The 12,256-nt window shown below is 40.6% G+C and overlaps 1 protein-coding gene and 1 pseudogene across 2 annotated transcripts in view; one reads left to right on the top strand and one right to left on the bottom strand.

The window, feature by feature from the left end:
- WDR63 (WD repeat domain 63) overlaps positions 1–12,256 on the top strand; it is an 87,213-nt gene that overhangs the window by 57,407 nt on the left and 17,550 nt on the right. For both annotated transcript variants that reach the window (XR_003510320.1, XM_027536683.1), the window contains exons 17-18: positions 4,980–5,110; positions 10,399–10,462. Coding sequence is in view for 1 of the 2 variants with exons in the window: in XM_027536683.1 (XP_027392484.1) it covers positions 4,980–5,110; positions 10,399–10,462 (195 nt within the window). In the remaining variant the exon portion in view is untranslated. The remainder of the gene's footprint in view (positions 1–4,979; positions 5,111–10,398; positions 10,463–12,256) is intronic.
- LOC113889683 lies at positions 1,449–3,267 on the bottom strand (annotated as a pseudogene).

Genomic DNA, 12,256 nt, shown 5'->3' with positions numbered 1-12,256 from the left:
ATAAGACAATGCTGATTTCAAAGCAACTAACTTGGCTAAATCTTTTAGTTTATCTAGAGATTCTCTTGAATATTCTTTGAACGCAACTCTGTGAATCCTATTCACTTTGTCCTTTCTATCCATTTCTTTCATGGTAAGTTTTTTCTAGTGTTCTTTTAACAAATAGTGATCTTCAGAGAGATATTTTCAGGAGCCTATTTTATGAGCCCAATTGTTGTATCTCCTCTTATCAAGAAAAGCACTAAAGTCCTTCATGGTGATGACGATTCCTCATGATACCAAAAGCTTCATGGTACTAGTAGAAACCTTCTGGAAAAATATGTGCTTAATTGCATATATTCTCTTTTCACCAAAATCACATATATACTGACCTTTCCCCACTGTGTCTTTGGAGTAATTTTTCAGAGCTTTTTGAGGTGCAATAGGATGTAGATTTTGGATGCTGGGTTTAAATTCAAAAGCCACAGTTTATTATTTGAACAGATCTGTCTGTGCCTTTTCCCCCCATGTGTTTGAAAGGAGAGAGATGAAACTAAGGGGAGCAAATAATAGCAGCAACTACCTCCTAGAGTGTTATGAAGATAAAATGAGCTAATACATGTAAGCAGTAAGAACTGCTTATCATCAACTCACAATCAGCATTAGCTACCATCTGTGAGACCTTGGGCCAGCTACTTAATCTCTCTGACCCTCAGTTTACTCACCCTTGAAGGAGGATTAACACTTCAACACCTTGGGAATTATTGTGAGAATGGAATGATATGGTTTAGTGCACACAGCTTAGTGCCTGGTATGTAGTCAGCACTCAGTAAATGTTAGCAACTATTAGCAGCTGCTGATGGAAAATTCATGACCTGTGTGGATGATGTTGAATTCAATACATATCCAAGTTATTCCAGGCAAGTCTGAATAAATGCAGCTGATGATAACATTTTTCTCAGGCCTCATCTTCTTTGACCATCAAATTAAATGCTATTGACTAAGCCCGTCTTCTTGGAGCTCCCACCTTGGATTCTGAGATTTTCCTGATCCCTCTTTAGTGTCCCTCCTCTGATCCTTTTCCTGGCTGCATTTCGCCTTGCTGCCCTCTCATCAGGAATTTACTTGAACTGTGTGTTTTCCCTGTTGCACACTCTCCCTTTGATAACATAGTGTGCTCCCCTACCTGTGCTGAGGATCCTTAAATCTTGTCTCTCACTGTCTCTTTGTACTGAACCCACCCCACCCATACAACGTCAGTGCATCTAGAATAGAACTCATAACATGAGTCACCCCTGCCTCTGTCCTCAGGCCCCCATGCCGTCTCTCACAGAGGATAACTAAATCTGTGTCCACAATGCCTTTTCCTTTTCGCACATTTGCCTTTTCCTTTGCATTATCAGCAGTGACCCTTGGATGAGACACTTGGTTCCCCTTGTTAGACCAGGGGAGCACTCCCTCAGGAAACATTTTTTTTTTGAGGGTATTAAATCTTTTATTGATTACACATGATAATGGATGATACACAAGCTTCATTCCCATCTAAAACTTTATCTGGTACCATAATTCAATTTAGATATATTGCATAGGATGTGCCAACAGTCATTAATAATAATAATAAAAAAAAAACTCCATGACTTTGCATGGGTGACTCTTTAAATGGTCACCCATTTAAACTCCAGGTCACATCACAGTAACTGTCAGTTCAACTATACCAAGGTTCTGAAGACAACAGCTTCTCCACCAAAGCAGGTTGTAAATAAATTTCAAATGGAACCTGGCATCACCCTGAAGGAATTCTAACTTCACACGGTAGTTTACCAAAATGGCTTCAGAGTAGACTAACTTTACGCAGCACATTAAAAAAAAAAAACAAAAACGACATTTAATTCAGCATCATGATTAGACTATTACATTTAGCAATCAACAGCATGGGTACAAAAACAAAATCTACATTAAACCCTTTGTTGGAATGCTTTACACTTTCCACAGAACAGAAACTAAAATAACCTGTTATACAATTAGTCACAAGCACAGGCCTTGAGTTTTTTGCCCATACACATGAGTATTGTCTAAAACATGTCTTCTTTGTAGCAGCTAGGCCCTGCCACCACTGTGCTCGGCTGAGTTCACAAATCTGTTGTAAGCTGTAGCTTCCCTGTCACTTCTCTGGCTCTCTTCTCCTGCTAAGCTTTGTTTCCCGGCAGTAATTAAAACCTTCTGCCACTGCCATAGCTCCTGCTGCTGCTGGAACCACCATAGCCACCTTCATTTCATGGTTTGGCAAAGTATTGGCCTCCACCACCATAGGGGCCAGAACTTCTGCCTCCAAAGTTTCCTCCTTACATGGGTCCAAAATTTGAAGATTGATTGTTGTAATTGCCAGAATCATTGTAGCCTCCGCCACCTCCAAAATTGCTTCCGTCATTACCAAATCCGTTATAACCATCCCCACTGCCAGCATATCCGCCACCACCACGGCTGCCACCAAAGCCACCTCGACCACTGAAGTTTCCTCCACGACCAAAGTTGTCACTCCCACCCAAACCACCTCCACGACCGCCACCAAAGTCTTCAGAACCACTTCGACCTCTCTGGCTGGATGAAGCACTAGCCATCTCTTGCTTAGACAGGGCTTTTCTCACTTCACAGTTGAGGCCATTCCCAGTGTGGTATTTCTGAATGACAATCTTGTCTACGGAGTCATGGTCATCAAAGGTTACAAAAACAAAGCCTCTCTTTTTGCCACTGCCTTGGTCAGTAATGATTTCAATCACTTCAGTTTTCCCATACTGTTCAAAATAATCTCTCAGGTGATGTTCTTCAGTGTCTTCTTTAATGCCACCAACAAAAACCTTTTTCACAGGTAAGTGGGCACCAGGTCTTTGAGAATCTTCTCTTGAGACAGCCCTCTTGGGTTTCACAACTCTTCCGTCCACCTGTGTGGCCTTCCTTTCACCTCCTCCACCGTGGCGTATGTGACAAACCCGAAGCCTCAGGGGCGCTTGGCGTTTGGATCCCTCCTTACCACACAGTCTGTGAGCGTTCCCCATTGCTCAAAACGGCTCCTCAGACCCTCGTGAGTTGTTTCAAAGCTCAATCCTCTGATGAAGAGCTTCTGCAGCTGTTCAGGCTCTTTGGGAGACTGATTTAGACATGACGGCAGTGGAGGGGGGAAAGACTTCAACGATGCTTTCTCTGCAGCATCCATGGGCAGAAAGGAATAACCTAACAAACGTATCTCAGCAAACATTTTTTAAGCACATATTCCCAATGAACATGTATTTATTTACAATGTATTTATGTATGTTCTACTCTGGTAATATATTTATGTACATTATTTTAAAAAGAGAAAAACATAAAAATGAGAGTGAAGAATTTGAAATAAATATTTTAATTTTATGTATTAAATAGATATGAAATGCCTTTTTTGCTCTTGCTAAATGCATTGTGAATAGTATCTTTTAGAAGGAACAGTGTGGTTGAATGTGTCTAGTTATTTCTTGAAGTGTTGATGACACTGTGTAATACAGCTAGTTAAAGATCCCATGTTTGGCTTACTTTGGTACTTGTTTTTAATGTCTTACCCAGTATGAAAAGGGATTGCACAAAGTGTGTAGATCCCAAACAAAGGAAGTGTTGGTTGACTATGCTTACTAAATCATGATGATTATCTTTTACTTTTGTCTGAGATTATGGCAAAGTGTTTTTGAAATGCAAAATGTATTTTTAGTATAGTTGAAGTTTTCTTCTCCTATTTAGTTTTCATTTATACTTTTGTTGGTTCTTCCATGGTTAATATAACCCAGAGAATATATTAAAGGTGTGTGTGATGAGTAAAGTATTGTGAGCTTAACATTTCTTTATGATCTTTCCTAGGAATATAATATCATGTTAAAAAAAAATAAGTGATTTGGAAAAATGCCCAAGATATATCTTTAAGAGAATAGAAAAGAAGGATGTAAAGCTAGAAAACCCACTTAAAAAATAAACTGTCTATATATAATCACCAAAAAGTAATAGAGGAAAATAGACCAATATTTTAATAGTGATACCTCTGGGAAATGTGATAATGAATGATTTTTGCTCTTTTATTCGTGCTTTTCTCTCTTTTTAAAAGCTTCAATTAACATTTATTAAGATCTCAAAAAATAGCATTTACTAATTTTAGATTAATTAAGATTAATCAGATGCTTTTTTTTTTCAGATGCTTTTAAAAAGATAAAAGTTACAGATGACATTTGAATTTCACCCCCTAGTTTAGCTGTGCTCATACTGTTTACATGGAGAACTATGATATAGTATAATCATTGAAGTTCTCAAACAATAAACCTGAAATAATCAGCCAGCATTAAATAACGTTCAACATGCTGTATTTATGACAAACACAAATAACACGTTAGATGGATTTAGTTTTTTTTTTTTTGGATTTAGTTTTTAGCAGTTAAAAAATTTACACGTGAAAGGCTAACCTTGAATTATTTTTAAAAATTGCTATATGATGCCAACTGTATAAAAATAATGTGAATTGCTCATTAGAGATTGTCAAGGGTGTTAATTCAAGAGAAATATCAATGCTATCTCTTATTGAGAAAATCCAAGGGTGTTATATAACCTAGAGGATGTATTTTGTGTCCAGTATACTGTCAATAATTCTGAGATAATATAGATATTGTAGAAGTGACTTTCAGACTGTGCCATGGAAACTTTTAGAGCCCCTGAAAAGTGGGCAGAGGAGTCTTCCCTTTCCAGTGTGTGGAAAACCAGAGCAATGTGGCTTTGATCAGGTTCAAAGGCAAGGGATTCCATATAAACTGTGGCTTGAAAAATGCATTCTACTGCTAAATTAGAAGTCTAAAAATTCTTGGACTTACGCCCACCACACTGGGGAGGAAGTAGGGTGGATATGTGTGAGAAAGGACAGAGAACATAAACTAATCATATTTTAGAAGATCTTTCAATGTAAATATGTGCTTCTTCTATCCAAATATCTCTAAAAGAAAAAATATTAGCCCAGAGCAAAGCAGTGAAGGCAGGAGAAATGAACCCATACCAGAATCTGGAGAATGCATTGAGCAATATTCTCAAGCCAATAGATGACTTCTGCACCAAGTTCTTTGTGGGAACAGAGGTGAGTTGGAATTACCTGCTTCTAAAATTAGCATTTAAATTACATTTAAATATATGATTATGACCTCTATAGTATGTTTGTCTTATGAGGGCTTACAATACATTTTTTAGTCTTCTATCTTTTGGCTTACAATATTTATCCTGTTTTCATATTTTTATATGCTTGCTTACATTTAAAAATTTTAACCTCAATGTCTCATAGGTTCATATTTGAATAGTCTATCAAGTTCTTAGATGTCTTTAAATTCATAAATGTGAACAGTCTATAAAATTAGATATGACTTTCTACTAATAAAAGACTATAAAAGTAAGTATGACTCTTTTTACTAATAAATTATCAACTTGCAAATATTTATCAAATACCTATACCATATGGAAAAACTATGCTAAGTGTTTCAGATTTACTAAGAAAATATATTGCTTTGTTAGGCCAGTACAATCTAATAGGAGAGTGAAAAACTCACTCAATTCAAAAGGTAAATAGCAATTGGATATAGTAACAATAATGACAAACTATGCATAAACATGAAATTTACCATCTTAACCATTTTTTTGTATACCATTCAGTGGTACTAAGTATATTCATATCATTGGGTAACTCTCACCACCATCCGTCTTGAGAACTATTTCATTATCCCAAATTGAAGTTTTGTCCCAGTTAAAGCAGTAACTCTGCATTCCCTACTGACTCCAGCTCCTGCGACCACAATTTTACTTACTTTCTCAATGAATTTGACTGTTTTAGTAGTCAAATGCAAGTGGAATCATATAATATTTGTCTCTGTGCACACCAAAGTTTTATAGGCCAAGGATGACAGCTTCAGAAAGAAAATCTTTAAGATGATTTATGGACGGAGGTTACTGACATTGTACAGGAGACCGGGATCAAGACCATCCCCGAGAAAAAGAAATGCAAAAAAGCAAAATGGCTGTCTGAGGAGGCCTTACAAATAGCTGTGAAAAGAAGAGAAGCGAAAAGCAAAGGAGAAAAGGAAAGATATACCCATTTGAATGTAGAGTTCCAAAGAACAGCAAGGAGAGATAAGAAAGCCTTCGTCAGCAATCAATGTAAAGAAATAGAGGAAAACAATAGACTAGGAAAGACTAGAGATCTCTTCAAGAAAATTATAGATACCAAGGGAACATTTCATGCAAAGATGGGCACAATAAAAGACAGAAATGGTATGGACCTAACAGAAACAGAAGATATTAAGAAGAGGTGGCAAGAATACACAGAAGAACTGTGCAAGAAAGATCTTCACAACCAAGATAATCATGATGGTGTGATCACTTACCTAGAGCCAGACATCCTGGAATGTGAAGTCAAATGGGCCTTAGGAAGCATCACTACAAACAAAGCTAGTGGAGGTGATGGAATTCCAGTTGAGCTATTTCAAATCCTAAAAGATGATGCTGTGAAAGTGCTGCACTCAATATGCCAGCAAATTTGGATAACTCAGCAGTGGCCACAGGACTGGAAAAGGTCAGTTTTCATTCCAATCCCAAAGAAAGGCAATGCCAAAGAATGCTCAAACTACTGCATAATTGCACTCATCTCACATGCTAGTAAAGGAATGTTCAAAATTCTCCAAGCCAGGCTTCAGCAATACGTGAACCATGAACTTCCAGATGTTCAAGCTGGTTTTAGAAAAGGCAGAGGAACCAGAGATCAAATTGCCAACATTTGCTGGATCATGGAAAAAGCAAGAGAGTTCCAGAAAAACATCTATTTCTGCTTTATTGACTATGCCAAAGCCTTTGACTGTGTGGATCACAATAAACTGTGGAAAATTCTGAAAGAAATGGGAATACCAGACCACCTAACCTGCATCTTGAGAAACCTATATGCAGGTCAGGAAGCAACAGTTAGAACTGGACATGGAACAACAGACTGGTTCCAAATAGGAAAAGGAGTACATCAAGGCTGTATTTGTCACCCTGCTTATTTAACTTCTATGCAGAGTACATCATGAGAAATGCTGGGCTGGAGGAAGCACAAGCTGAAATCAGGATTGCCGGGAGAAATATCAATAACCTCAGATATGCAGATGACACCACCCTCATGAGAGAAAGTGAAGAACTAAAGGGCCTCTTGATGAAAGTGAAAGAGGAGAGTGAAAAAGTTGGCTTAAAGCTCAACATTCAGAAAATGAAGATCATGGCATCTGGGCCCATCACTTCATGGCAAATAGATGGGGAAACAATGGAAACAGTGACAGACTTTATCTTTTTGGGCTCCAAAATCACTGCAGATGGTGATTGCAGCCATGAAATTAAATTACTCCTTGGAAGGAAAGTTATGACCAATCTAGACAAGTATATTAAAAAGTAGAGACATTACTTTGTCAACAAAGGTCCGTCTAGTCAAGGCTATGGTTTTTCCAGTGGTCATATACGGATGTGAGAGTTGGACTATAAAGAAAGCTGAGCTCAGAAAAATTGATGGTTTTGAACTGTGGTGTTGGAGAAGACTCTTGAGAGTCCCTTGGACTGCAAGGAGATCCAACCAGTCCATCTTAAAGGAAATCAGTCCTGGTTGTTCATTGGAAGTACTGATGTTGAAGCTGAACCTCCAATATTTTGGCCACCTGATGTGAAGAGCTGACTCATTTGAAAAGACCCTGATGTTGGGAAAGCTTGAAGGCAGCACGAGAAGGGGATGACAGAGGATGAGATGGTTAGATGGCATCACCAACTCAATGGACATGAGTTTGGGTAAACTCTGGGAGTTGGTAATGGACAGGGAGGCCTGGTGTGCTGTGGTTCATGGGGTCGCAAAGAGCTGGACACGACTGAGTGACTGAACTGAACTAACTGAAAGCCTGACACCCTTGGCTTTAACTCCTCTTCAGTGACTTCTTCATGATACATGAAAAATTCAAACTCCTTACACCAAGGCCTGTAAGTTTCTGCATAAGTTGCCTCCTTTCTCTCTCTCTACCTCATCTGTACCAATCTCCTCACTCTTTCTGCTCTGATTTTTTTCTCTCTCATTTTTTGTACCAAAGTCTTTCCTGCCTTTCAGATCCCTGCACTCCTTGGAATGAATGACATTCATCATTCAGCAGTTATTTATTGATCATTTAATATATGCTGGGCACTGTTCTTTGCCCAGGGAATATAGCAGTGAACAGAACAGCTAGAATTCCCTGCCCTCTAGGGCCTGACATTCCAGTGGGGCACTCTTCTACCAGCCCTTGATGTGGCTGACTGATCCTTCTACTTTGGACAGATAATATAAAGGAGTTTAAGAGGGGCAGAGGGCTGAATCAGGAGGGAGTGGAACCCTGGAAGCAGAGGCCAGGTTGACGGTGATCTCAGGTGGGCCCACCCAGGGGTGAAGAGGGCCTGAGCAGTGGGGACAAGAATGTCACATAGGTGTAGGGGGAGTGGAAGTGTCAGAACTAAGTAACCAGATGGATGTGAAGGTTTCCAGCCAGGTAGCTGGCGCTATAATGGATGTCTGTGCATGTGTGCTAAGTCACTTCAGTCATGTCCAACTCCTTGTGACCCTGTGGACTGTAGCCCACCAGGTTCCTCTGTCCATGGGTTTCTCCAGGCAAGAATACTGGACTGGGTTGCCATGCCCTCCTCCAGAGGATGCCCACTGCCCCCGCCCACCAGGGATCCAACTCATGTCTGCCCGTGTCTCCTGATTTGCAGGTAGATTCTTCACCCACTGAACCACCTGGGAAGCCCAATATAATGGGCTCTCAACAAATATTTATTAACTGGGTACAAATTATTCCTTTGACTCAGTTCAGTGTCAAAGTTCCTCATTTCAGCTATGAGAGCCAGGAGATACTAACTCTCTTAGAGGACTTTGGTAAAGGCTGAGGTTGCATACGTAAAGCTCCTGACAACTCCAGCAAGCACTGTCAGTTCAGTTCAGTTGCTCAGTCGTGTCCGACTCTTTGTGACCCCATGGACTGCAGCACGCCAGGCCTCCCTGTCCATCACCAACTCCCAGAGTTTACTCAAACTCATGTCCATTGAGTCGGTGATGCCATCCAACCATCTCATCCTCTGTCATCCCCTTCTCCTCCTGCCTTCAATCTTTCCCAGCATCAGGGTCTTTTCTAATGAGTCAGCTCTTTGCATCAGGTAGCCGAAGTATTGGAGTTTCAGCTTCAGCACCAGTCCTTCCAATGAATATTCAGGATTGATTTCCTTTAGGATGGACTGGTTGGATCTCCTTGCTGTCCAAGGGACTCTCCAGAGTCTTCTCCAACACCACAGTTTATGGTGTTGGAGTAAACCATAGCCCCAAGGGTGACGTGTACAGTAGACATATTCCAGGTGCCTGTTCCCTTAGACTGTGCACCAAGAGGGGAGGGAAGACTTGTCCTCAGACTCTGAATTTCCAGCACCAAACACAGTCCTTGTCTATCAAGTGAGTTGACGTGGATGAGTGAAAGAGTGGCCTCGGTTGCTTGAGATTGTCCTACACTTTGTATAAATCAAATGTTTTTCCATCTCCCCTCCCTCCCCTATAATCCCAATCCATGCCCTTCTCTGAGTCCTCTTAACTCATTTTTTGATACACCCTTCTCTGTGTTTTCCTCTTATTATCTGGTGGAAAAAAAATGAGATTAGGAGATTATGTCTGGGTTTTATATCTATAGGATGGTGGCATGAGACTAAATTTTTTCTCTAAACTTCTCCCCATCTCTGTCATTCACTGGTTCTCTCTGTCTTTCTCCTCTGAGTGGTAATTTCTGCCTACACCAGGTTCCTTTGTCTTCTCTTCTCCTTAAAATGGCCATAAATAGAACTGGAATATATATTACTTGTTATGTTGTTTGGTTGGAACTTTATTTCCTGTTCTCAGCATTCAAAGATGATGAGTACTATATGATGAATACATATTTCCTCCTTCTCTCTTATTGCATGATTTTTTGTAACATGCTGAGGACACATCACTGAATAAATCAGATGAGATCCCTCCCCTTCTGGAGCTTTACATCCATTGGGACAATTTTCTGTTAACAACAGACTCTGGAAACCCAGCAGTTGGACTTTGTGTAGCTAGATTATTTTCATAATTGCCTGTATTCTTCCAATCACTGTGTGCAAATAAAAACTCAACAAATTCATTTGCTTGTTTAATATAAAATCAAGTAATCATTTTTGAACCTTCCCCCGTCACCCTCACTGCACCCAACTGTCATTTGATTAAATCAACCTGTTGCTTTGTGTTTGGGTTGCAATCAGTCTTAGCACATGAATGTGAGGTTTTCTGTCTCTTAAGTTGTCAGTGTACTCATCAGAAACCTGTCATGTTTTTAGGAAGGTGAAGTGATATACACAGATTGGAAAATGGAAAGAGACCCTGAAACTGGCCGATTTATGGGTGAGGTTTTTTCCTTCTTTATTGTTTCTATATGTTTCCTATGATTTTTCAATAATTCAATTCATTTATTTTTAATTGAAAGATAATTGGTCAACAATATTGTGTTGGTTTCTGCCAAACACCAACATGAATCAGCCATAGGTATACCTATGTCCCTTCCCTCTTGAACCTCCCTCTCACCTCCCTCCCCATCCCACGCCTCTAGGTTGTTAAAGAGTCACACAGCAAATTCTCATTGGCTACCTATTTTACATATGGTAATGTACATGTTTCCATGTTATTCTCTCCAAACACCCCACCCTCTTCTTCCTCCCCCTCACCATGTCTGTTCTCTATGTCTGTGTCCCCTTTGCTGCCCTGCAAATAGGTTGATCAGTACTGTCTTTCTATATGCGTTATATATATATATGCGTTAATATACAGTATTTGTTTCTGACAACTTCACTCTGTATAATATGTTCTAGGTTCATCCTATGAGTAAGTTTTGATGATTGCTCCATTATTAATAAGCTGTTTCTTTTTTCCAAAGCACCAAGGAGCCCTGGCCTGCCTTATAGGAGGGAAGGCATGTGAGGTTCTGACCCTACACTTGCTATTGAAGTGAGGGCTTCAGATAAGCCACACCATTGTCACCTAGGAGCTTGTTAGAAAAACAGGATGCTACCCCAGGCCTACTGAATCTAAATACAGATTTTGATAAAATTCTCCAGGTGATTTGTTTTCACACCAAAATTTGAGGAGCACTAATCTGTTGGTGCTTAAATTATGGAGACGCTTGGACAATTCAATTTTAAAACAACAATGCTGTTTCAATACTTCAACAACCCAGTAGCTCAGCAGTGTGGAAAACCTGAGTCAAGGTGAAATTATAAGCTAAATTCACCAAGATCTTGAAGACCTCAGCACTGTAAGGGAGAAGTAACTCTAGGGGCTGGGACTGGTTGGTGTTCATGTGTTCCCCTGATCCTAGGCCCGGACTCTGGGCAGCTGAACAGAGGTAGGAGGGTCACACCCAGGTATGAACAAGAATCAGAGTCAATGATTCAGGCTTCCCTGCTGGCTCAAGAATCCACCTGCCAAATGCAGGAAACGCAAGAGACTGGTTCAATCCCTGGGTTGGGAAGATCTCCTGGAGAAGGAAATGGCAACCCGCTCCAGTACTCTTGCCTGGGAAATCCCATGGACCGAGGAGCACGGCAGGCTACAGTCCATGGAGTCACAAGGGTTGGACATGGCTTAGCCACTAAACCACCACCACCAATAAGCTAAGTTCCCCGTCAAAGCTCAGAGCCTTGGGGCACACTACAATTACAACCACTTGCTTTAATGCTTTGGATTTTATCATGGCATGAACATATATTTGACCTACTTTTCAGAGTGTGGAATAACCATGAGATAAGGAAGAGGCAGCTCCTGGAACCACTTGAACCCTGTGGAGCAGTGAGAAGAAGCAATGAGTCTTGGTTTGCAGAAGGGGATCTAGTCAGTCCTGTGGGTGGTTGGAGCAGATGGACCTATGTGCGAGTGATTGAGGTCCAAAGGTCAGAGCCACTGCCTGCAGGGGACAGCTGTTGGGGCTCAGATCTCCGCCTTAATCTTCACTTCTGAGTCTGGTTCTGCAGGCTAGTGTCTGCCGTAGACCTGCGAAATCGGCTTGTCGGCATTGCCTCCAGGGTGGTCATTGTCATCTGGAAACAATGGACGTGAGTTTGAGTAAACTCCAGGAGTTGGTGATAGACAGGGAGGCCTGGCGTGCTGCAGTCCATGGGGTCACAAAGAGTCGGACACGACTGA

Source organism: Bos indicus x Bos taurus, chromosome 3, assembly GCF_003369695.1.
Source record: "Bos indicus x Bos taurus breed Angus x Brahman F1 hybrid chromosome 3, Bos_hybrid_MaternalHap_v2.0, whole genome shotgun sequence".
Lineage (NCBI taxonomy): Eukaryota > Metazoa > Chordata > Mammalia > Artiodactyla > Bovidae > Bos > Bos indicus x Bos taurus.
Note: the sequence above shows the minus strand (reverse complement) of the source record. Positions and strands in the feature narration are given on the sequence as shown.